Source organism: Nansenia antarctica (genome assembly GCF_963989245.1).
Source record: "Nansenia antarctica genome assembly, contig: SCAFFOLD_327, whole genome shotgun sequence".
Lineage (NCBI taxonomy): Eukaryota > Metazoa > Chordata > Actinopteri > Argentiniformes > Microstomatidae > Nansenia > Nansenia antarctica.
In genome coordinates this window covers 31,768-56,041 of record NW_027663129.1, presented here as the reverse complement: position 1 = coordinate 56,041, position 24,274 = coordinate 31,768, and the positions used below count along the sequence as shown (strand labels likewise).

Genomic DNA, 24,274 nt, shown 5'->3' with positions numbered 1-24,274 from the left:
CATTTGTGTGGGTGGGGCGCAGTCTCTATTGGAGAGGTCCTTGATATGTTCGCTTGACCTCGGTCGGAGTGCTATGTCGGGGACCTACATTTGTAAAAAAAAGTGTTGTTTGTTGTTGATTATGTTATTGATTATCTGGTGGTGTTTAAGGTAGTTATTATTATTATTATTATTATTATCCTTATGTATTGTTTTATCCACTGTTGTCCTCCTACTCTAGTTTCGTTCTTGCTTACTGTTGTGGTTGTTTCCCTGTCCTTCTCGTTGTCTTGTCTGTCTTGGTTGGTCTGTTGGTTGATTCTTTGTCTTGTATAAGTGTCGTCCCCCTTTCCATCCTCCCCTTTCCCTCCCACACTGACCTCCCCATTATCCCCCCACCCCCACTCTCCCCTTGAACCCCCTTCCCTCCTTCCCCCCCCCATCCCTCCCACTTCCATCCCTCCCCATCCCGACCCTGGTCTCCCCCCCCTCTCCCCACCCTTCATCTTAAATATATCAAAATAAATAAATAAAAGTACTATGGTCCCCCATTCTGGGGGGGGGGGTGGAGGTAAGGGCCTTATGCCCGGGGGAAGAAAAATAAAATAAAAATAATAATGAGATAAAAATACACTAAAAACAACAAGGTGCAATACAGAATACAAGGGCAGAAATAAAAGTACAAAAAGTGCAGAGTGTCGGGAGGCAGGCTCACCTCAGGTCAAAGGTCAGGGAGAAAAGGTGTGTTTTAGCACATTGAATCCTCAAACATTAGGGGACACATTTTTGACTCTGATGGTCATCATATTGGGAGAGGGGAATACCAGGAGAACTCTGTACAGGGAACTCTGAGTCAAAATGTGTCCCCTAATGTTTGAGGACTTTATTTAATTGTACTTTGAATTAAGGTTCCAGTTTGAATAAAACCTGTACTATTTACACCTATGTTTTAGAGGCTTGCAATTTAGAACTAATACACTTTATTTTATTGGGTTACTCTTATTCTGACTATTTGGTGATGCAGTTCAGCCACCTGGTATTTCCCTCTCCAAATACGATGACCATCAGAGTGAGCATTCTTAACTTATAGGCTATTATGCCACTTATCCCCCATTCGGAATTTGACTGTATCAGAGAAGAGGTAGGCCTATGTCTAAAGAAATCTCATTTGCAATAGAACTGTATGAGATATTTCCATACAACTACTGCTTAGTGTTCAAGACCCTAGACAATTCAGTAATTATATATTTTTCTGGGATTTCTGTTTTTCATCAGAGAAAAGTGATGGAGTCCTATGTTCCTGTCACCAAAAAGTACAATGTCCGTCTAAACTAAAGCTAAGTTTACAGGACTATAATTCTGTATTTATTTAGGTAAATAGTTGTCTGACTATTTGGTGATGTAGGACAGCCACCTGGTTCATACCTCAGCATATCTGAAGAGGAAAGGAGTGATCCTTCTCAAGTTATGGGCTTTTCTTGTCACCTTCCCCATATTCGGCCTGGTCTAATTTGGCTCTTTTTCAGGGATTGGGGTAGCTCTAAAGAACAACCCAAAAAACATATTTCCCCCCCAAAATACAATTTGACAACAATCAATTTCATTAATGGGAGACCCTAAAGATAAGAAAAATCATTGTTGTCATGTGTTCTACCTCGGGTAGGGGTATCTCCAAAACTAAAGCCTTTTTTGAGGACTTGCTGCTAGACTAATCGTGACGTTAGAATTATAAGGTCTCCATTTTTGTCAAAATTTAGTTTTTTACATAGTCTGATCCATTAGGTGTTTATTAATGCCTGTGTGATGTTATTTTTAAAATGTTGACATTTTTGAGTTACTAATTCATAAAATACAAAGGTTCCATCTCACAAAACATAATGGAATGTCAAAACTTTGACGCTCAATATCTCTGAACTGCCCTAAACGGAGATAGAACCTTATAATTCTAAACGGAGATAGAACCTTATCATTCTAAACGGAGATAGAACCTTATCATTCTAAACGGAGATAGAACCTTATCATTCTAAACGGAGATAGAACCTTATCATTCTAAACGGAGATAGAACCTTATCATTCTAAACGGAGATAGAACCTTCTCATTCTAAACGGAGATAGAACCTTATCATTCTAAACGGAGATAGAACCTTATCATTCTAAACGGAGATAGAACCTTATCATTCTAAGCTCACCTAATGTCAATGTAGGCGTGTGTGTGTGTGTGCGTGCGTGTGTGTGTGTGTGTGTGTGTGTGTGCGTGCGTGCGTGCGTGCGTGCGTGTGTGTGTGTGTGTGTGTGTGTGTGTGTGTGTGTGTGTGTGTCTGAACTGATTGGCCAATCCAATGCCATGCATGCGTCTGACCTCGCGAGGCACGCTCGGTCAACGTGATATTCCACAGCGTCGAATGACAGGTGATGTATATATTACTACTTTTATATATATATATATAATATTATATTTTATGATATAGCCTATATATATGTATATGACTACTTTTTAAAAGCAACATAGTACATAGTCCATGGTAGCGGATGAGTGACAGGTGGCTGGTTAATGAGTTAATGAGGGTCTCATTAGGCGCACCTGGGCTCGCGCAGACCCGAGAGGAAACTTTCCACCTTCACGTGCTTCTGTCGCCTCCGCGGAAAGTGTGTGATGAAGAAGCTCTGCGTGTTGATTGTTTTTTGTTATATTGATCAATAAGAAGCTTATTCTCTAAACAATGCAGAAAGCGCTGAAGAAGTATTTTCTAAACATGGACGAGTACCTGGCCAGCATCGGGCTGTACCGCAAGATGACGGCGCGGGACGCCTCCTGCCTGTTCAGGGCCGTGTCCGAGCAGGTAACTTATAACTTAAACACACACAACTGAGCTACATTCAGGCTGGACACGGAGGACTTTATTATGTTTGTGACTTTATTATGTTTGGGATACAATGTCGCCTATGTTTGGGATACAATGTCGCTTATGTTTGGGATACAATGTCACTGTTGTGTTCACATGGGACGACGAACTCCGTCGTGTGTTGAGAGACGGTCGTGCCGGGAGGAGAGAGAGAGGAGACTCGGCCTGTCTACCTGCCTACCTGTCTGTCTGTCCACCTGTCTACCTGTCTACCTGCCTACCTGTCTGTCTGTCCACCTGTCTACCTGCCTACCTGTCTACCTGCCTACCTGTCTACCTGTCTACCTGTCTGTCTGTCCACCTGTCTACCTGTCTACCTGCCTACCTGTCTACCTGTCTACCTGCCTACCTGCCTACCTGTCTACCTGTCTACCTGCCTACCTGTCTACCTGTCTACCTGTCCACCTGTCTACCTGTCTACCTGTCCGTCTGTCTACCTGTCTACCTGCCTACCTGTCTACCTGTCTACCTGCCTACCTGTCTACCTGCCTACCTGTCTACCTGCCTACCTGTCTACCTGTCTCGACGAACGCAGCAAATGCCGTATGATATTCGTGGTATTGAAAGTCCTTGCGTGCGTTCCTCCGCGAGGAATTTCTTTTGCGCAGACATTACAAACTGCATAGTTGTTGTCTCTTTCCGACACTGTGTAATATTTCCAGACTGGCGACGCCATTTTGTTAACTGATCGGTCGTGTTTGATCGGCCGTTTTGAGAACTCCGATCAAAACCGATCAAGGCCATATCGGCCGATACCGATCGGCGCCGATCAGATCGGAGCATCACTAGTGGACAGGTAGACAGGTTAGCAGGTAGACAGGTGGACAGATAGACAGGTAGACAGGTAGGCAGGTAGACAGGTAGACAGGTAGGCAGGTAGGCAGGTAGACAGGTTAGCAGGTATAAAGGTAGACAGGTACGAAGCGCACACTGGGCTCGACGTCATAAAGGGACCGAGTGCTTTGATTGGACGAGAGGTGTTCCACGAGTGCTGGTCAGAGTTCCAGCGCGACTTCACGAGCGTAGTGTAGGTAGTGTTCAGCGACGTCATGTGACCCCGCGAGCAGGAAGTCACTAAGCTAGACTAAGGTCCATAGCAACAACAACTATTAGCGCGAGAGTTTTAGGTCTTTCTCTGTGCACCTTGCACAAGTGTAGATAGCGAGCGACTTTTCAGCATAGCAGGACATATTTGAGATGATAAGAGGAACAGGCTGAGTGCCAAAAACGCTGAGATGCTTGTATTTCTCAAGGCTAATCTGACAGTGATGCTGCTTAATCAGAAGTAAGGTTTGAGTCTGAAATCTCCTTAGGTGAAATGTTTTGTTTTTTTGTTTTATTGATTATTGCTGACTTGCTGTCTTATCTCCTCCTAAATATGACTTGAAACTGACTGACTTGAAACAGTATTTTATATTTGGCTATAGCCTGTTTATGTTGCAGTTTGGTTTGGGTATGTTTATTGTTCCTCAGGACAGTTACAGTATAAGCTCCAAGTTCTCTAAGAGCCCCTAGTTCCTCTCATTCGAGTGGAATGTTGCACATTTGATGTGACGGTGTACATTTTATTTATTATGATTTTTATTTTCACATTTTATTTGTTTTTCCTGAAGTAAGCTACAGGTGGTTGTGAATTCAATAAAACAGATGGTTGTCAATTCATGATACTTTCTCATCTCCTAATTTCATTTGAATACTTAATATACAATGTCAATGGTGTTAAGAATAATTAAAAACATAAATAATGCTACACAATAAATAGAATGCTTCAATTGCCATTTTCGACGCTGTGATCGGTGATCGGTGATATCGGATCGGCAGATCACTGATTCCAGTGATCGGTGATCGGTGATCGGCACCAAAAACCCTGATCGGAGCATCTCTACTGTCCACCTGTCTACCTGCCTACCTGTCTACCTGTCTACCTGTCTACCTGCCTACCTGTCTACCTGCCTACCTGTCTACCTGCCTACCTGTCTACCTGTCTACCTGTCTACCTGTCTGCCTGTCTACCTGTCTACCTGTCTACCTGTCTACCTGACTACCTGTCTACCTGCCTATCTGTCTACCTGTCTGTCTGTCTACCTGTCTACCTGTCTACCTGTCCACCTGTCTACCTGTCTACCTGTCTACCTGCTAACCTGTCTACCTGCTAACCTGTCTACCTGCCTACCTGTCTACCTGCCTGTCTACCTGTCTACCTGTTTACCTGTCTACCTGTCTACCTGCCTACCTGCCTACCTGTCTACCTGCCTACCTGTCTACCTGTCTACCTGCCTACCTGCCTACCTGCCTACCTGTCTACCTGTCTACCTGCCTACCTGTCTACCTGCCTACCTGCCTACCTGTCTACCTGTCTACCTGTCTACCTGCCTACCTGTCTACCTGCCTACCTGTCTACCTGTCTACCTGCCTACCTGTCTACCTGCCTACCTGTCTACCTGCCTACCTGTCTACCTGTCTACCTGTCTACCTGTCTACCTTTATACCTGCCTACCTGTCTACCTGTCTGCCTGTCTACCTGCCTACCTGTCTACCTGTCTGTCTGTCTACCTGTCTATCTGCCTACCTGTCTACCTGTCTACCTGTCTACCTGCCTACCTGCCTACCTGTCTACCTGTCTACCTGTCTACCTGCCTACCTGCCTACCTGTCTACCTGTCTACCTGCCTACCTGCCTACCTGTCTACCTGTCTACCTGTCTACCTGTCTACCTGTCTACCTGTCTACCTGCCTACCTGTCTACCTGTCTGTCTGTCTACCTGCCTACCTGTCTACCTGTCTGTCTGTCTACCTGCCTACCTGTCTGTCTGTCTACCTGCCTACCTGTCTACCTGTCTACCTGTCTACCTGTCTACCTGCCTACCTGCCTGTCTGTCTGTCTACCTGCCTACCTGCCTACCTGTCTACCTGTCTACCTGTCTACCTGTCTACCTGCCTACCTGTCTACCTGTCTACCTGTCTGTCTGTCTACCTGTCTACCTGTCTACCTGTCTACTTGTCTACCTGTCTACCTGTCTACCTGTCTACCTGTCTACCTGTCTACCTGTCTACCTGCCTACCTGTCTACCTGTCTACCTGCCTACCTGTCTGTCTGTCTACCTGTCTACCTGTCTACCTGTCTACTTGTCTACCTGTCTACCTGTCTACCTGTCCACCTGTCTACCTGTCTACCTGTCCACCTGCCTACCTGTCTACCTGTCTGCCTGTCTATCTGTCTACCTGTCTACTTGTCTACCTGTCTACCTGTCTACCTGTCCACCTGTCTACCTGTCTACCTGTCCACCTGCCTACCTGTCTACCTGTCTGCCTGTCTATCTGTCTACCTGTCTACCTGTCTACCTGCCTACCTGTCTACCTGTCTGCCTGTCTACCTGTCTACCTGTTTACCTGTCTACCTGCCTACCTGTCTACCTGTCTACCTGTCTACCTGTCTACCTGTCCACCTGTCCACCTGTCTACCTGTCTACCTGTCCACCTGTCCACCTGTCTACCTGCCTACCTGTCTACCTGCCTACCTGTCTACCTGCCTACCTGTCTACCTGCCTACCTGTCTACCTGCCTACCTGTCTACCTGCCTACCTGTCTACCTGTCTACCTGCCTACCTGTCTACCTGTCTACCTGTCTACCTGTCTACCTGTCCACCTGTCCACCTGTCCACCTGTCCACCTGTCTACCTGTCCACCTGTCCACCTGTCTACCTGCCTACCTGTCTACCTGTTTACCTGTCTACCTGCCTACCTGTCTACCTGTCTACCTTTAGACCCAGTCTACTGACCTCTGACCTCTATACCTTTAGACCCAGTCTACTGACCTCTGACCTGTCTACCTTTAGACCAAGTCTACTGACCTCTGACCTTTAGACCCAGTCTACTGACCTCTGTACCTTTAGACCCAGTCTACTGACCTCTGACCTGTCTACCTTTAGACCCAGTCTACTGACCTCTGACCTTTAGACCCAGTCTACTGACCTCTGACCTTTAGACCCAGTCTACTGAAACCTGGTAAAATAAAGATAAAATAAACAATGTTGTTGTCTTTCTACTCTACTCCTATAGCTGTACTACTCTCAGAACTACCACCAGAAGATCAGGAAAGACTGTGTCAACTTCATGAGCGCCAACCGATGCAACTTTGAACCTGTAAGTCCAGCCTTAAATTAACACAATACTACTACTATACTGTCCTTCGTTAGCATAATGCTCTACAGTACTACCGCCTTACATTAGCACAGGGCTCTACACAGTACAGACAATGTTTTGTTTTTAGATAAATGAATGTCTAATGACTGTCGGTATCTTCTAGTTTGTTGAAGGGTCATTTGAGAAGTATTTGGAACGATTGGAGGACCCCAAGGTATGTGTGTCTGTCTACCTACACAAGATATGTGTGTGTATCTACCTACACAAGATATGTGTGTGTATCTACCTACACAAGATATGTGTGTGTATCTACCTACACAAGATATGATGTGTATACAGGCTAGGGCCTCCCTTTATTAGGAACACTATACTAATACTGGGTAGGGCCTCCCTTTATTAACACTATACTAATACTGGGTAGGGCCTCCCTTTATTAACACTATACTAATACTGGGTAGGGTCTCCCTTTATTAACACTATACTAATACTGGGTAGGGCCTCCCTTTATTAGGAACACTATACTAATACTGGGTAGGGCCTCCCTTTATTAACACTATACTAATACTGGGTAGGGTCTCCCTTTATTAACACTATACTAATACTGGGTAGGGCCTCCCTTTATTAACACTATACTAATACTGGGTAGGGTCTCCCTTTATTAGGAACACTATACTAATACTGGGTAGGGCCTCCCTTTATTAGGAACACTATACTAATACCTTTGCTTTGTGACATGGTGCATTATCCTGCAGGAAGTAGCATTATCCTGCAGGAAGTAGCCATTAGAAGATGGGGAGATGCACACGGTCAGCAACAATACTCAAATAGGCTGTGGCATACGAATGATGATTGATTGGTATTAACAGACCCAAAGTGTGGCAAGAAAACATTCCTCACACCATTACACCACCTCCAAGAATGAGGTGTACCGGTGATAATAAAATAATAAAGTGTTTGGTGTGTATATACACCAGGGTTTCCGTTAACCGGTAATTACCGGTCTTTGTCCGGTAACATTTGTTGAAGTCCGACAAATTGAAAACTCGTCGGACATAATGTCCGGTGAAAATAATTCCCTCTAAGCACAATTTGAAGTGTTCACATTTTGTATTCAAATTGGCTTCGGACCACCATTTTCAGCTGAGCACCAAACACACACACACAGTGACACACTCATACACACACAACACTGCCCGAGAGAGAAGGACCCGCCCCCTTTAGTTAGCCTATAGGCTGTTTGGTGCTCAGCTGAAAATGGTGTCCCGAAGCGGAGCGCCTTAACTTTATCGCACAATAACAAGGATAACAAACGAAACGGACAACATTTACACTAAGATGGAGACAAACTTCAGCGATATGATCTAACAGCCGGTCTTCAGGACGACATACAGACCCGTATGAGCTTACAGGGCTATCCCCTATCTATCTGAGAAAAGGCATAGGCTGTAACATCGAACGGAAATTAGCCTATACGCATTGCAAGTTAATTTAAAGCCTATTTATTTTCAAAGAGTTTTATTCTATTTTATTTTATCTGATAAAAGGCATATGAACGGAAATTAGGCTAGCCATGTCACGCCAGAAGCCTACATGCTTGCACTGTTCAATAAAATGTTATACATCTAGACATTGTGGTATTTCTTTATATACGTATCCCAGCCTGCCTATCAATTGTTTCTCAATAAACAGTTATGTTCTCCTCATTGTCATACTCCCGAGTCCGATTAAGTATGATTTGACAGGCAGCTAAACGAAATGCCTTCCCAACCAGCGAGACCTGGTTATCGAAATGACGTTGTTTTATTGCTAAAAAAAAAAAAGGGTAAAACTGGAAAGAGAAAATAGAAAACTCACATTAATCCCAAACAATTTAACAAACTTCAGTTAACGTAATGTGGAGTCCGTTCATTGATCGATGCTGTCTGTTCAGTTCCCAGTGAGGCGCCCGTTCAGCGCTGGACATAATGGTATAGCGCGCATGCGAATCATGTTATATTATTATATATTATATAGCTCGCATCTAATCGTATCGGATGAGAAATAGACATTAAATGGCATATATAGGCCGCTACACAACAGTAATCACCGCGACAAACAGCTATATTATATTTTAATATGATGACCGGAATAATTCACGTTTGTCCGGTAAATCGAAATCTTCCCGGACATCGATGTCCGGCGGCAATTTTTTCTAACGGAAACCCTGATCTACACACACACACACATACACACACACCCCTTTGTGTTGTGTGTGTTTTACCTACATCAGAACAAACCTTCACTGTTGCTGTGTTTCTTCCTGCAGGAAACTGCTGGACAGGTTGAGATAAAGGCCTTGTCGTTGTTGTACAGGTGAGTGTGTGGTACAGGTGAGTGTGTGTTACAGGTGAGTGTGTGTTACAGGTGAGTGTGTGGTACAGGTGAGTGTGTGGTACAGGTGAGTGTGTGGTACAGGTGAGTGTGTGGTACAGGTGAGTGTGTGGTACAGGTGAGTGTGAGGTACAGGTGAGTGTGTGGTACAGGTGAGTGTGTGGTACAGGTGAGTGTGTGGTACAGGTGAGTGTGTGGTACAGGTAAGTGTGTGGTACAGGTGAGTGTGTGGTACAGGTGAGTGTGTGGTACAGGTGAGTGTGTGTTACAGGTGAGTGTGTGGTACGGGTGAGTGTGTGGTACAGGTGAGTGTGTGTTACAGGTGAGTGTGTGTTACAGGTGAGTGTGTGGTACGGGTGAGTGTGTGTTACAGGTGAGTGTGTGTTACAGGTGAGTGTGTGTTACAGGTGAGTGTGTGGTACAGGTGAGTGTGTGGTACAGGTGAGTGTGTGTTACAGGTGAGTGTGTGGTACAGGTGAGTGTGTGTTACAGGTGAGTGTGTGGTACAGGTGAGTGTGTGTTACAGGTGAGTGTGTGGTACAGGTGAGTGTGAGGTACAGGTGAGTGTGTGGTACAGGTGAGTGTGAGGTACAGGTGAGTGTGTGGTACAGGTGAGTGTGTGGTACAGGTGAGTGTGTGGTACAGGTGAGTGTGTGTTACAGGTGAGTGTGTGGTACAGGTGAGTGTGTGGTACAGGTGAGTGTGTGTTAGAGAGACGGGTGGCAGGTTGAGTGACTGTCGTCTTATATTTGTTTTCCTGTTATTTGCTTATGCCTGTTATGGGGGGGGGGGTAAAACATAACACATTTGATCACAAAAACAATTGTAACCTCAAATGATCTAATGCTGTTATCAGTACCTGAAGTGGTGTGTGTGTGTGTGTGTGTGTGTGTGTGTGTGTGTCTCTCTCTCTCTCTCCAGGCGGTGTTTCCTCATATACAGGTACCCAGGGAAGCCACCAACAGAGATCACAGATGAAGGCTTTGTGGACAAGGTCAGACCCACCCTCCTACACCCTCCCCCCTCACACCCTACACCCTCCCCCCTGCACACCCTCCCCCCTCACACCCTACACCCTCCCCCCTGCACACCCTCCCCCCTCACACCCTACACCCTCCCCCCTGCACACCCTCCCCCCTCCCCCCCGCACACCCTCCCCCCTGCACACCCTCCCCCCTCACACCCTACACCCTCCCCCCTGCACACCCTCCCCCCTGCACACCCTCCCCCCTCACACCCTACACCCTCCCCCCTGCACACCCTCCCCCCTCACACCCTACACCCTCCCCCCTGCACACCCTCCCCCCTCACACCCTACACTTTCCCCCCTGCACACCCTCCCCCCTCACACCCTACACCCTCCCCCCTGCACACCCTCCCCCCTCACACCCTACACCCTCCCCCCTGCACACCCTCCCCCCTGCACACCCTCCCTCCTACACCCTTCCTGAGGTATATGAGACATGTCATTGGTTGCCCGGCAACCCTCAATTACTTTGTTAATTGAACCAGGTGTGGTTAATTGAACCAGGTGTGGTGGGCACAAAGGTGTGACTAGATCTGACCACTAGGTGGCGCTCTCTCTCTGTCAACACTGCAGCATGTCTGCCTCCTCAGTGTTGGATTAGGTTACCAAGTTTAGCCATTTTATCTTCACAACCTCTACTGTTGTGCGTCTTGTCTACAGGAATATAACGATTTATTATTTATATATTTGATTATTGATTAATAGGTTATTGATTAATAGGTTATTGATGTTTGTTGTAGATCTTGCTGTGCTGCTCCAACAACGGCCACTATGACATCGTGTACGCTAGGAGCTACCCCCTGGACGCTGCTCTCTGCCAGGGTGAGCATACTTTCATTTTAAGACGTGTTCAAAAGCAAGGACTGTGTGATCATCTAGTCATGTGTAGTTATGTGTTTTTAACCTGTTGATGTTCTATCGGCATGTTATGATGTTATTAAAATACAGTTAGACCTTTGTAGCGATGTGCTTTGTTAGCCGCTAGCTGTTAGCAGCGTTTGTGTCCGGTTTCAATGACAGCCAGTTTAACCCCCTCATGTGCCTGAGGTCTAACAACATTCAAATGACTCTAACTTCGACATCTTTTTGCAGATTTCCAATGTATGACACATCATTTGAAAGCTTACGATCTGTAGTTTCAGTACAAGTCACATTTGAAAGTGTTTATTATTTCTTTTTACATTTGAAAGTGTTTTTTGTTTATATATATTATTACAGTCATATTCTGGAATGTGTCTAAATGTTAAAGTTTCACAAGTATAAGCAAAATAAAGTAAAATAACAGTTTGTAAATAAACAGTAGCATTAAAAAAAAACGAAACCGAACCAAAACCGCGACCCGAAAACTGAAGTTCATACTGAACCGTGGGCCAACTGAACCGTTGCACCCCTACGGTACACGCGTGTGAACATGTGACCTCTCCTCTCCAGCCGTGTTGTATGACCTGCTGTACACGCGTGTGATGGGCGTGGACGAGGCGGAGGTGCAGGTGGCCATGGAGGGCTTCCGGGGCGGAGGCCGTCGCTATAGGAACAGCCTATCGGTGTGCAGCGAGGACGCGGGCTACGACACCCCCGAGGACAGGGGTCAGAGGTGAGGACTGGGGGGTCAGAGGTCAAGCTCTTGGGTCTTGCTCTGCACGTCGGTTGGGTGGGCGTCCATCTTGACCAGACTCTGAATCGGACAGACGGACAGACGTCTTCATCTGGATGCCCCTACAGGCCCCTCCTCTCCCCCTACAGGCCCCTCCTCTCCCCCTACAGGCCCCTCCTCTCCCCCTACAGGCCCCTCCTCTCCCCCTCAGTCCTGTAGCGCCCCCTACAGGCCCCTCCTCTTCCCCTACAGGCCCCTCCTCTTCCCCTACAGGCCCCTCCTCTTTCCCTACAGGCCCCTCCTCTCCCCCTCAGTCCTGTAGCGCCCCCTACAGGCCCCTCCTCTCCCCTACAGGCCCCTCCTCTCCCCCTCAGTCCTGTAGCGCCCCCTACAGTCCCCTCCTCTCCCCCTACAGTCCCCTCCTCTCCCCCTACAGGCCCCTCCTCTCCCCCTACAGGCCCCTCCTCTCCCCCTACAGGCCCCTCCTCTCCCCCTACAGGCCCCTCCTCTTCCCCTCAGTCCTGTAGCGCCCCCTACAGGCCCCTCCTCTCCCCCTACAGGCCCCTCCTCTCCCCCTACAGGCCCCTCTTCTCCCCCTACAGGCCCCTCCTCTCCCCCTACAGGCCCCTCCTCTCCCCGTCAGTCCTGTAGCTCCCCCTACAGGCCCCTCCTCTCCCCCTACAGGCCCCTCCTCTCCCCCTACAGGCCCCTCCTCTCCCTCTACAGGCCCCTCCTCTCCCCCTACAGGCCCCTCCTCTCCCCCTACAGGCCCCTCCTCTCCCCCTCAGTCCTGTAGCTCCCCCTACAGGCCCCTCCTCTCCCCCTACAGGCCCCTCCTCTCCCCCTCAGTCCTGTAGCTCCCCCTACAGGCCAGACGTTGCATGCTCCCCACATCGTCATTAACATCATCATGGTTGTTGTTGTTGTTGTTGTTGTGAGGGTGTAAAGTCGTCTGTTTCTGGTGGTTCTGCAGCAGGGATGAGTGGGAGCTGAACGGGCTGGGCCGGTCCGAAGAGAAGTCCAGAACCCCACTGGAGGAAGCCAAGGTGAGGACCCTCCCTCCCTCCCTTCCCTCCCTCCCTCCACGGGCTGCTCAGTGATCATGGTTCTGGTGACAGTTTGACTTGAAGGATGAGTTTGGACTACATCTATCTATCTGATCTCCTTCTGGTTCTGACCCTCTGTGGTTCTGACCCTCTCTCTGGTTCTGACCCTCTCTCTGGTTCTGACCCTCTCTGTGGTTCTGACCCTCTCTGTGGTTTTGGTCTCTCTCTCTGGTTCTGACCCTCTCTCTGGTTCTGACTAGGGCTGGGTTCAAAAAATCGATTTCCCGATTCTGAATCGATCTTCATTAAAATGAGCGATTATTGATTCATAAATCCCGAGATCGATTTATTTATTTATTTAATTTTTTTTTTTTTTTTGCTTGCAGCTTCAACCCGCAACGAGATCTCGTGGCCAGATCTCGCGCTACAAGAATTTATCATATCTCACGCAACGTGAGGTCTCAACACTAAAATCTAAAAACATGGCGATGGCAGGGACACTCAAGTCACCACCAGGCTTAAAGTCAGATGTCTGGGTGCATTTTGGATTTTAAAAATGTGACGATAGAGATGAGCTGGACAAAAGCAAAGTCATATGTAAATAAAAAGTACATTCATGTAACTGCTTTGGAGTCAATTCATTGATATGTGCTACATGTTATAGGGTTCCTTGAATCATTTATAGCATTAGTTCAGAGAATCTCTTTCATATTCAAGCAAAAAATGTATATTGTAACTAGATCGAATCGGAATCGAATCGAATCGAATCGAATCGTGAATCGAATCGAATCGGGCTGTGAATCGAGCTGTGAATCGGAATCGAATCGTTTTGGGAAATCAGTGGCGATACCCAGCCCTAGTTCTGACCCTCTCTGTGGTTCTGGTCTCTCTCTGGTTCTGACCCTCTCTCTGGTTCTGACCCTCTCTGTGGTTCTGACCCTCTCTCTGGTTCTGACCCTCTCTGTGGTTCTGACCCTCTCTCTGGTTCTGGTCTCTCTCTGGTTCTGACCCTCTCTCTGGTTCTGGTCTCTCTCTGGTTCTGACCCTCTCTCTGGTTCTGACCCTCTCTCTGGTTCTGACCCTCTCTCTGGTTCTGACCCTCTCTCTGGTTCTGACCCTCTCTCTGGTTCTGACCCTCTCTCTGGTTCTGACCCTCTCTCTGGTTCTGACCCTCTCTCTGGTTCTGACCCTCTCTCTGGTTCTGACCCTCTCTCTGGTTCTGACCCTCTCTGTGGTTCTGGCCTCTCTCTGGTTCTGACCCTCTCTGTGGTTCTGGTCTATCTCTGGTTCTGACCCTCTCTCTGGTTCTGACCCTCTCTCTGGTTCTGACCCTCTCTGTGGTTCTGGTCTCTCTCTGGTTCTGACCCTCTCTCTGGTTCTGACCCTCTCTCTGGTTCTGACCCTCTCTCTGGTTCTGACCCTCTCTCTGGTTCTGACCCTCTCTCTGGTTCTGACCCTCTCTCTGGTTCTGACCCTCTCTGTGGTTCTGGTCTCTCTCTGGTTCTGACCCTCTCTGTGGTTCTGACCCTCTCTCTGGTTCTGGTCTCTCTCTGGTTCTGACCCTCTCTCTGGTTCTGACCCTCTCTGTGGTTCTGACCCTCTCTGTGGTTCTGGTCTCTCTCTGGTTCTGGCCCTCTCTCTGGTTCTGACCCTCTCTGTGGTTCTGACCCTCTCTCTGGTTCTGGTCTCTCTCTGGTTCTGACCCTCTCTCTGGTTCTGACCCTCTCTCTGGTTCTGGTCTCTCTCTGGTTCTGACCCTCTCTCTGGTTCTGACCCTCTCTCTGGTTCTGACCCTCTCTCTGGTTCTGACCCTCTCTCTGGTTCTGACCCTCTCTGTGGTTCTGGCCTCTCTCTGGTTCTGACCCTCTCTGTGGTTCTGGTCTATCTCTGGTTCTGACCCTCTCTGTGGTTCTGGCCTCTCTCTGGTTCTGACCCTCTCTGTGGTTCTGGTCTCTCTCTGGTTCTGACCCTCTCTGTGGTTCTGGTCTCTCTCTGGTTCTGACCCTCTCTCTGGTTCTGACCCTCTCTCTGGTTCTGACCCTCTCTGTGGTTCTGGTCTCTCTCTGGTTCTGACCCTCTCTGTGGTTCTGGTCTCTCTCTGGTTCTGACCCTCTCTGTGGTTCTGACCCTCTCTCTGGTTCTGACCCTCTCTCTGGTTCTGACCCTCTCTCTGGTTCTGGTCTCTCTCTGGTTCTGACCCTCTCTCTGGTTCTGACCCTCTCTCTGGTTCTGACCCTCTCTCTGGTTCTGACCCTCTCTCTGGTTCTGGTCTCTCTCTGGTTCTGACCCTCTCTCTGGTTCTGACCCTCTCTCTGGTTCTGGTCTCTCTCTGGTTCTGGTCTCTCTCTGGTTCTGACCCTCTCTCTGGTTCTGGTCTCTCTCTGGTTCTGACCCTCTCTCTGGTTCTGACCCTCTCTCTGGTTCTGACCCTCTCTCTGGTTCTGGTCTCTCTCTGGTTCTGACCCTCTCTCTGGTTCTGGTCTCTCTCTGGTTCTGACCCTCTCTCTGGTTCTGACCCTCTCTCTGGTTCTGACCCTCTCTCTGGTTCTGACCCTCTCTCTGGTTCTGACCCTCTCTCTGGTTCTGACCCTCTCTCTGGTTCTGACCCTCTCTGTGGTTCTGATCTCCTTCTGGTTCTGGTCTCTCTGGTTCTGGTCTCTCTCTGGTTCTGGTCTCTCTCTGGTTCTGACCCTCTCTGTGGTTCTGACCCTCTCTCTGGTTCTGGTCTCTCTCTGGTTCTGGTCTCTCTCTGGTTCTGACCCTCTCTCTGGTTCTGGTCTCTCTCTGGTTCTGACCCTCTCTCTGGTTCTGACCCTCTCTCTGGTTCTGGTCTCTCTCTGGTTCTGGTCTCTCTCTGGTTCTGACCCTCTCTGTGGTTCTGACCCTCTCTCTGGTTCTGACCCTCTCTCTGGTTCTGACCCTCTCTCTGGTTCTGACCCTCTCTCTGGTTCTGACCCTCTCTGTGGTTCTGGTCTCTCTCTGGTTCTGACCCTCTCTCTGGTTCTGACCCTCTCTCTGGTTCTGACCCTCTCTGTGGTTCTGACCCTCTCTCTGGTTCTGACCCTCTCTGTGGTTCTGACCCTCTCTGTGGTTCTGACCCTCTCTGTGGTTCTGACCCTCTCTCTGGTTCTGACCCTCTCTGTGGTTCTGACCCTCTCTCTGGTTCTGACCCTCTCTCTGGTTCTGACCCTCTCTGTGGTTCTGACCCTCTCTCTGGTTCTGACCCTCTCTGTGGTTCTGGTCTCTCTCTGGTTCTGACCCTCTCTGTGGTTCTGACCCTCTCTGTGGTTCTGGTCTCTCTCTGGTTCTGACCCTCTCTGTGGTTCTGACCCTCTCTGTGGTTCTGACCCTCTCTCTGGTTCTGACCCTCTCTCTGGTTCTGACCCTCTCTGTGGTTCTGACCCTCTCTCTGGTCTCAGGTTCCAGAAGGCCCGCCCAGGCTTTCTCTGCCCTACAAGGTTCTGAAGGCGCTGGACCCGGAGATGTACCGCAACGTGGAGTTTGACGTCTGGCACGACAGCCGCAAAGGTACGACACCTGGTCTCCATGGTAACACCTGGGCCAGTCATGTACGACACCTGGTCACCATGGTAACACCTGGGCCAATCAGAAGTGCTGGGTTATGACTGTGGAGATGAATACTAACTAACGTGTGTGTGTGTGTGTGTGTGTGTGTGTGTGTGAGACCCATCTCTTCAGGTTACATCTTAACTGCTCCTCCTGAGACATCTTCTGACCCTCACCACTACGTCTCCTAAAGACACCCGCTTTCCCCTCTACTGTGTCCCTAAGAACTTCTATTGCCCCCCTTGTACTGTTTCTCAGTTTCTCCAGAAAAAAAACTAAAAAAAGTTTTAGTAGAAGGCGATAATAGGGAGAAGGTTTTTTCTTCTATCAGTGGCCCCGGGCCCGAGCTAGATTACTCTTCCTGCAACGAATGGTGGACTGCTGATTCACATGCTTAGTATTCAAATGTATTGATTGTAAGTCGCTTTGGAATAAGGCGTCTGCTAAATGCCAAAAATGTAAATGTAAATGTGTGTGTGTGTGTGTGTGTGACAGAGATGCAGAAGACTGACTACATGGTGTTCGCTGGACGACAGTACTTCCTGGGTGACAAGTGTCAGGTAAAGACAGTACTTCCTGGGTGTCAGGTAAAGACAGTACTTCCTGGGTGTCAGGTAAAGACAGTACTTCCTGGGTGTCAGGTAAAGACAGTACTTCCTGGGTGTCAGGTAAAGACAGTACTTCCTGGGTGACGAGTGTCAGGTAGAGTAACTGAACGTTGTGTTTGTTGTTGTTGTTTTTGTTGTTGTCGTCTGCTGGCAGCTGTGGTGTTCAGGTGTTGAGCGACAGGTGTTGAGCGACAGGTGTTGAGCGACAGGTGTTGAGGTGTGGTTCCTCTCTGCAGGTGCGTCTGGACCCCAAGGGGAAGTACTACAACGCCTTCATCCAGGAGGTGGGCTCCCATCCCAGCGCTGTGACCGTCTTCATAGAGGAGCTGGGAGAGAAGTGAGACGCCTGACCCCTGTAACACGCTTACAACACGCTTACAACACGCTTACAACACGCTTACAACACGCTTACAACACGCTTACAACACGCTTACAACACGCTTACAACACCCTTAACCCCCCTCCTCTCCCCTCCTCTCTCTAGACACCTGGTGTCTCTGACCAACCTGAAGCCCGTTAACCCCGTCCCTGCCTGGAACATCACGCCTAGCCGCAAGGGAGGACGACCCGACCAGTACCAGGCAGACCTGGGTCAGTACCTAACACTACCAGTACCAGAACTGGGTCAGTACCCAACACTACCAGTACCAGGCTGAACTGGGTCAGTACCCAACACTACCAGTACCAGGCAGAACTGGTCTGTAGTTACTATAGAAACACTACTGGGTCTGTAGCTAAGCTTGATTTAAGAGCTGTGTTGCTATGGGAACGAGTCAGGGCTAGTAGCTAGCTAACACTGTAACTCCAGCGCGGTAAACTACTTCACTGGTTAAAACTGCAAAGCAGTATACTTTTCTCCACATTATATTCCTCCAGCATACACACGTTTTCAGCAGAAGAAATGTTAGTTTATCTCTCAGATCTTCCGCCGCTAGGTAGGGCTGCCACAAACGATTATTTTCATAGTCGACTAGTCACCGATTATTTTAACATTTAAAAAAAAAAAAAAACGTTTTTTTTTTCATTAGTCGACTAATCGGATCATAAATTACAGCTTATCGCACAATTACTCAATCGCTCTTATTTAGCTATCATCTTCTAAATCAGCTTCTAAATTTAGCTTGAAGTTGTTAGTTGTTGTTGTAGGCATGTGCTAACTAAAAATAAAGACAATTAAAATGATTGTTCACTCAAAAATAGATATTTTAATGAACTTTGCAGATTTATTTCTGGCATCACTTGCATGTAATGTAATGTAAAGAGTAGTAGAGGGTGCAAACTGCTGAGTAAAATGAGGTAGGCTAGGCACTAGACAAACCAAAAGAATACAAAAACAAAAATAAATACTTGTACAGAGTACAAAAGTTTTGCTTTGCTTCACTCATCTCTGGCATCAAACATACATTTTAAATGTATTGAATAGTGCTGCAAAATAAAATGAGGTAGGCACTAAGGCAACTAAAAAAGAGCAATTATCCACAAAAAGAAATGTTTGTAGAGAAAAGGTTTGGTCTCAATCAAATAACAAAGAAAAGTGCAGGAGACTGAGCAAAGAAAGTGTTTCTCTCCTGTGTGGACTATTCATTCATAGCGAGGAAAGTCAGCATTTCCACATGTTCTGGAGAGAGGCTTGCTCTCTTTTGAGAGCAGATGTTCCCTGCTGCAGAGAAGATCCTCTCGGATGGGGTGGAGGTTGCAGGGATGCACAGAAAAGATTTTGCCAGCTTAGATAGTGTGGGGAAACGCCCCTAATCAATCCTGAACATGCTGGTTAAGGATATGAGACCCTTGTTAACCAGCATGTTCAGGATTGATCCGGTCAGGACGGTGGCTTGCTGGGGTGTGAACGTTGGCATCTTGACAGGATAACTATCCATAGAACGCGCCTTCTTAGCACTGTAACGTTAAGACAACATTTTTTGCTATTTGATAAGTATCGCTTTGATGACAACGTTACAGCACATAAACGTAAAATAATGTAAGAAGGCTTTTAACGTAACAATATCGTTAGCCAATAACAAGCTAACTAGCTTACCGAGACGAGCCATCGTCTTCCTCGTCATCTGCCACAAATGTGCTTCCTTTTGAGATGCTCGCACATCATAGACGTGCTGCCATGATAAGCGAGTTCAGCTTTGCAAATTTTACATTTCACATTCTTTTTTTCAACGTTGTGGTTGAAATGCTCCCACACTTTAGAGGTACGAGGACAGGAAGACATTTCTGTTTGTTTTTCCGGAGATGTCACGTGTGCCCCGGATGACCGACACTGCGCATGTACATCAAAGACACTAGGAGACGCTAGCCAGTGGCAGCTTCAGGGAAGAAAAACGAATGCTTATCGCTTATTTCAGCTCCAAAAAAACATGCGACGACGTCGATTACCAAATATGTCGGCGGCGATTTTGGTAATCGACGTCGTCGCGACTAGTCGACTAATCGTGGCAGCCCTACCGCTAGGGGTAGCTAGGTGTAGCTGTTTCGGCCGCCATGTTTTTTTTCTTTTCTGTCAAGTGTCTTATTTTACCTAGAATGCATTGCGTGACAGGCTATCTAAGTCAGTCTTACTTTAGCCACTCATAGGCGAGCTTTATGCAACAGGAACATCTTAGAGTCTACAGCAAGACTGACTTAAAGTGAGATCCAAGTCTAAGACTGGGTCTATATTTATGCAACCTAGTCCTGGACTAAACCACACTTTCAGTCTAAAATCTCCATTGAAGATGGTTTTTAGTCTGGGATGAGGATTGACACTAGAACAGCCGTGCGTTTTTTTACCAACTATAAGAGCCACTTCGGGGGTCAAATGACCACAGTCTTTACAATGCTCAAGCTGCTACTTACACACAACGACCACTAGTTGGCTGCCTTGTACATTAGCCTGCCTCCTCCTACACAGAAAAACTGGATGGTAGGACAAGAACATCACATATCTAGGAAAAGTCATGAAAGGAGGGTCCTGAAATATGATCGAGTACAAAGATATAAAATAATTTACTCACAGGGTCAAATGACCCCACCCATGGCTGTTCTAGTGTTAATGACCCCACCCATGGCTGTTCTAGTGTTAATGACCCCACCCACGGCTGTTCTAGTGTTAATGACCCCACCCATGGCTGTTCTAGTGTTAATGACCCCACCCACGGCTGTTCTAGTGTTAATGACCCCACCCATGGCTGTTCTAGTGTTAATGACCCCACCCATGGCTGTTCTAGTGTTAATGACCCCACCCAGGGCTGTTCTAGTGTTAATGACCCCACCCACGGCTGTTCTAGTGTTAATGACCCCACCCATGGCTGTTCTAGTGTTAATGACCCCACCCACGGCTGTTCTAGTGTTAATGACCCCACCCATGGCTGTTCTAGTGTTAATGACCCCACCCATGGCTGTTCTAGTGTTAATGACCCCACCCATGGCTGTTCTAGTGTTAATGACCCCACCCATGGCTGTTCTAGTGTTAATGACCCCACCCATGGCTGTTCTAGTGTTAATGACCCCACCCACGGCTGTTCTAGTGTTAATGACCCCACCCATGGCTGTTCTAGTGTTAAGCCAACAGGACTGGTTTGGCCTGGCTCGTGGTGGGAAATGTGAGTTTAACATTAAACTGCCCCCCCCCCCCCCCCCCAGACTCTGAGGGGAGGGGCCGGCGGCGGTTCTTCCGGAAGCCCCGCGGGGGGAAGGAGATGCTGATGGTGTCGTACGGACGCCCCCAGACCGGGGTGCCCCCCCGCTTCCAGCCCGGCCCTGGGGGGCTCCAGCCGGGCCGCGCCCCCGGTATGCACGGCCCCCCCCCTCCCCCGGGTACCCTGCCCTACGGACACTACCACCCCCACCCTCCCCCCCGCCCCCCCCGCGGCTACGGACCCCCCAGGTCAGTTTCTGTTGTTATTATTATTGATCCTTTATTTCACCAGGGTAGGCATGTTGAGACGGTAGCCTCTTTTTTTTCTTGCCTAGCCTAGCCTGCTCAACCTCCTGGGACAGCTAGCCTAGCCTAGCCTAGCCTGCTCAACCTCCTGGGACAGCTAGCCTAGCCTAGCCTGCTCAACCTCCTGGGACCGCTTGCCTAGCCTAGCTTAGCCTAGCCTAGCCTGCTCAACCTCCTGGAACAGCTAGCCTAGCTTAGCCTAGCTTAGCCTAGCCTGTCATGTCGGTGATTAGTGGTTATTGATGATGTCATGTCGGTGATTAGTGGTTATTGATGATGTCGTGTCGGTGATTAGTGGTTATTGATGATGTCATGTCGGTGATTAGTGGTTATTGATGATGTCATGTCGGTGATTAGTGGTTATTGATGATGTCATGTCGGTGATTAGTGGTTATTGATGATGTCATGTCGGTGATTAGTGGTTATTGATGATGTCATGTCGGTGATTAGTGGTTATTGATGATGTCATGTCGGTGATTAGTGGTTATTGATGATGTCATGTCGGTGCGTCTCTCCTGCCACGCTGGTTCTGGTCAGAAGCTCCTCCCGCTTCCGACACCACCTGATTGGTCCAGATGTGTTCTACCCCCACCCAGGCAAGCGCTGCTACCAGACCTACGACAACTACTCCTTCAGATCACGGTACCTTAGTCTACTATATCTATATCTATATCTATATCTATACCTACTATATCTATATCTGGATACCTACTATATCTATACCTATATCTACTATATCTGTCTATCTATACCTATATCTATATCTATACCTATATCTATATCTACTACATCTATATCTACAATAGGGGTGGGACGATTAGAAAATGTCATGTCACGATTATCGTGGGCAAAATAATCGCGATCCACGATATTATCGCGAGAATTATTATTATTATTATTTTTTTAATGCCAATAAAACACACTGTAATCAATTTAACTTAGATGTTGTTGTATTTTTAGGACATTTTAAGTCAGTAATTCAAATTCAGATTCTAGTGGCACATATCTCTGGCCATAATCCGGGTCCTTAAGAAAGAGCAATTCCTTTTCGGCCAATCAGCACCTTTCATTAACGTACACAAGGAAGTTTAAAGAACGCACTCCCAGTGTTGCCAACTTCCAGAGCCCCTTGGCGACTTAATTAGTCAAAAGCGACCAGCGACAAATCTAACTTCCTTTTCTGGTCATTTGGGGAATTACTGTAAAGCATCTAACATATCCCGTATTCCACGGTTCACGTTACAACCGAGCTCAGGAGAGACGAGTAGGGATACAGTCTATGGCGAGCGAGGGTTGCCGTCTCCTCTCTCCCTCAACACTCACTCCCGCGGCCAGTCTGATATCAGCCGCGGGGAGCGTGCCGTTGTTCCCCGGGTCCTCGCAGGGGGTTCGGGCAAAGTTCGGGAAATAACGGACGGTTGTCATGTGGTTTATACAGCATGGATGTTAGGTGCCTAATGCCTTTGATGCGCACACTTGCTACTTGCCGCTTTAATAATTGTATTTAGCCTATATAGCACAAGTCATGCATTGCATGTAACCCCAGTGCTGAACAGTATTAAGTAAACCACAATATATTTGCTAAAGCTTAGGGGCGACCGTGCCTTTTGCAGCCATAGACTGTCACTGCCTGGTAATAACAAGGAAGGCCAATGACAGTATCCCGTCTAAAGTTTTTCACCAGCCATGGTGAGTAGGCTAGCATACGTTACCTAGTGACTGACTGTGACACGGCTGACTTGACAGTAACGTTACCCGTGCAGGCTGAACAATAGCGCGAGACAAGTTCTGTGAGGATATTCGCGCGCGGCTCATGTGAGGAATTGCAATTATATTACAGTAACAGTCGCTAACTTGACTGCAAAAGTAATGTAGACTAGGCTGAAAAATAGCGCCAGACATTTGTTAAACACAGTTTATTCATAACATACGATTATGATGATTATTCAAATAATTTAAATTCTCCACGATTAAGTTATCGCGGGTGTTTTTATCGCGATTAACGATAAAAACGATAATCGTCCCATCCCTAATCTACAATCACTATCTACTCCTTCAGATCACGGTAATCTCCTAGGGGTGACTGCCGTGTGTGTGTGTGTGTGTGTGTGTGTGTGTGTGTGTGTGTGCGCGTGCGTGCTGTGTGTGTGTGCGTGCATGTGTGCGTGCTGTGTGTGTGTGCATGCGTGTGTGCATGCGTGTGTGCTGTGTGTGTGCATGCGTGTGTGCATGTGTGTGTGTGCATGCATGTGTGTGTGTGTGCATGCGTGTGTGCATGCGTGTGTGTGCATGCGTCTGTGCATGTGTGTGTGTGCATGCGCGTGTGCATGTGTGTGTGTGTGCATGCGTCTGTGTGCATGTGTCTGTGCATGTGTGTGTGTGCATGCGTGTGTGCATGTGTGTGTGTGTGCATGCGTGTGTGTGCATGTGCATGCGTGTGTGTGCATGCGTCTGTGCATGTGTGTGTGCTGTGTGTACGTTGACATGCGCTGTTGTAGCCGCAGCAGGCGTCAGATGCAGCAGATGCATCACCACGGCAACAAGGAGTGCCAGTTCTACCCTGAGACGGGGGCGGGGGAGGAGCTGCAGGAGGAGGGGGGCACCATCACCTTCTACGAGATGGAGGAGGGGGAGGAGCACGCCTTCCCCCCGCTACCGGTCAGTGTTCCCCAAGACCCCCCCCCCCCCCCCCTTCTAACCCTGATACCCACACCCCCCCTTAACCCTGACCCCTCCCTAACACTTCAATCCATCATTTTTTGATCTTCATGTGTGGGGGTCTCTCTCAGATAACAAACAGATAGAAAACCTTTTGTGTACCAGGCTTTAGGTGTCCATGTAGGGTAGGGCATGGGGTTGATGTTCACCGCTGTGTGTGTGTGTGTGTGTGTGTGTGTGTGTGTGTGTGTGTAGGGCCAGTCCAACCCCATGGGCTCCGCCCCCTCGGCCTACTGGGTCCAGCGTGGCCCCGCCTCCGGCCCCGCCCCCGGCAAACAGCCCATGACATCATCAGAGGAGGACGCGGACGAAAGGAGCATCGCAGGAGACCAGGGTATGATGTCATCACTGTCTACCTGTCTAGACCAGGGTATGATGTCATCACTGTC

The 24,274-nt window shown here is 48.1% G+C and overlaps 1 protein-coding gene across 1 annotated transcript in view; it reads left to right on the top strand.

The window, feature by feature from the left end:
- Positions 1 to 2,699: 2,699 nt before the first annotated feature.
- Positions 2,700 to 24,274, top strand: part of alg13 (ALG13 UDP-N-acetylglucosaminyltransferase subunit) — a gene marked incomplete at both ends in the record, with an annotated part of 30,221 nt that continues 8,646 nt past the window's right edge. Inside the window, 16 exons of the mRNA XM_080550970.1 lie at positions 2,700 to 2,819; positions 6,941 to 7,024; positions 7,188 to 7,238; positions 9,330 to 9,376; positions 10,316 to 10,388; positions 11,162 to 11,243; positions 11,853 to 12,015; positions 12,989 to 13,061; positions 16,481 to 16,589; positions 17,124 to 17,188; positions 17,473 to 17,573; positions 17,721 to 17,827; positions 20,867 to 21,110; positions 21,705 to 21,809; positions 23,666 to 23,825; positions 24,081 to 24,219. Of these exons, the coding sequence (XP_080407096.1) occupies positions 2,700 to 2,819; positions 6,941 to 7,024; positions 7,188 to 7,238; positions 9,330 to 9,376; positions 10,316 to 10,388; positions 11,162 to 11,243; positions 11,853 to 12,015; positions 12,989 to 13,061; positions 16,481 to 16,589; positions 17,124 to 17,188; positions 17,473 to 17,573; positions 17,721 to 17,827; positions 20,867 to 21,110; positions 21,705 to 21,809; positions 23,666 to 23,825; positions 24,081 to 24,219 (1,723 nt within the window). The remainder of the gene's footprint in view (positions 2,820 to 6,940; positions 7,025 to 7,187; positions 7,239 to 9,329; positions 9,377 to 10,315; positions 10,389 to 11,161; positions 11,244 to 11,852; positions 12,016 to 12,988; positions 13,062 to 16,480; positions 16,590 to 17,123; positions 17,189 to 17,472; positions 17,574 to 17,720; positions 17,828 to 20,866; positions 21,111 to 21,704; positions 21,810 to 23,665; positions 23,826 to 24,080; positions 24,220 to 24,274) is intronic.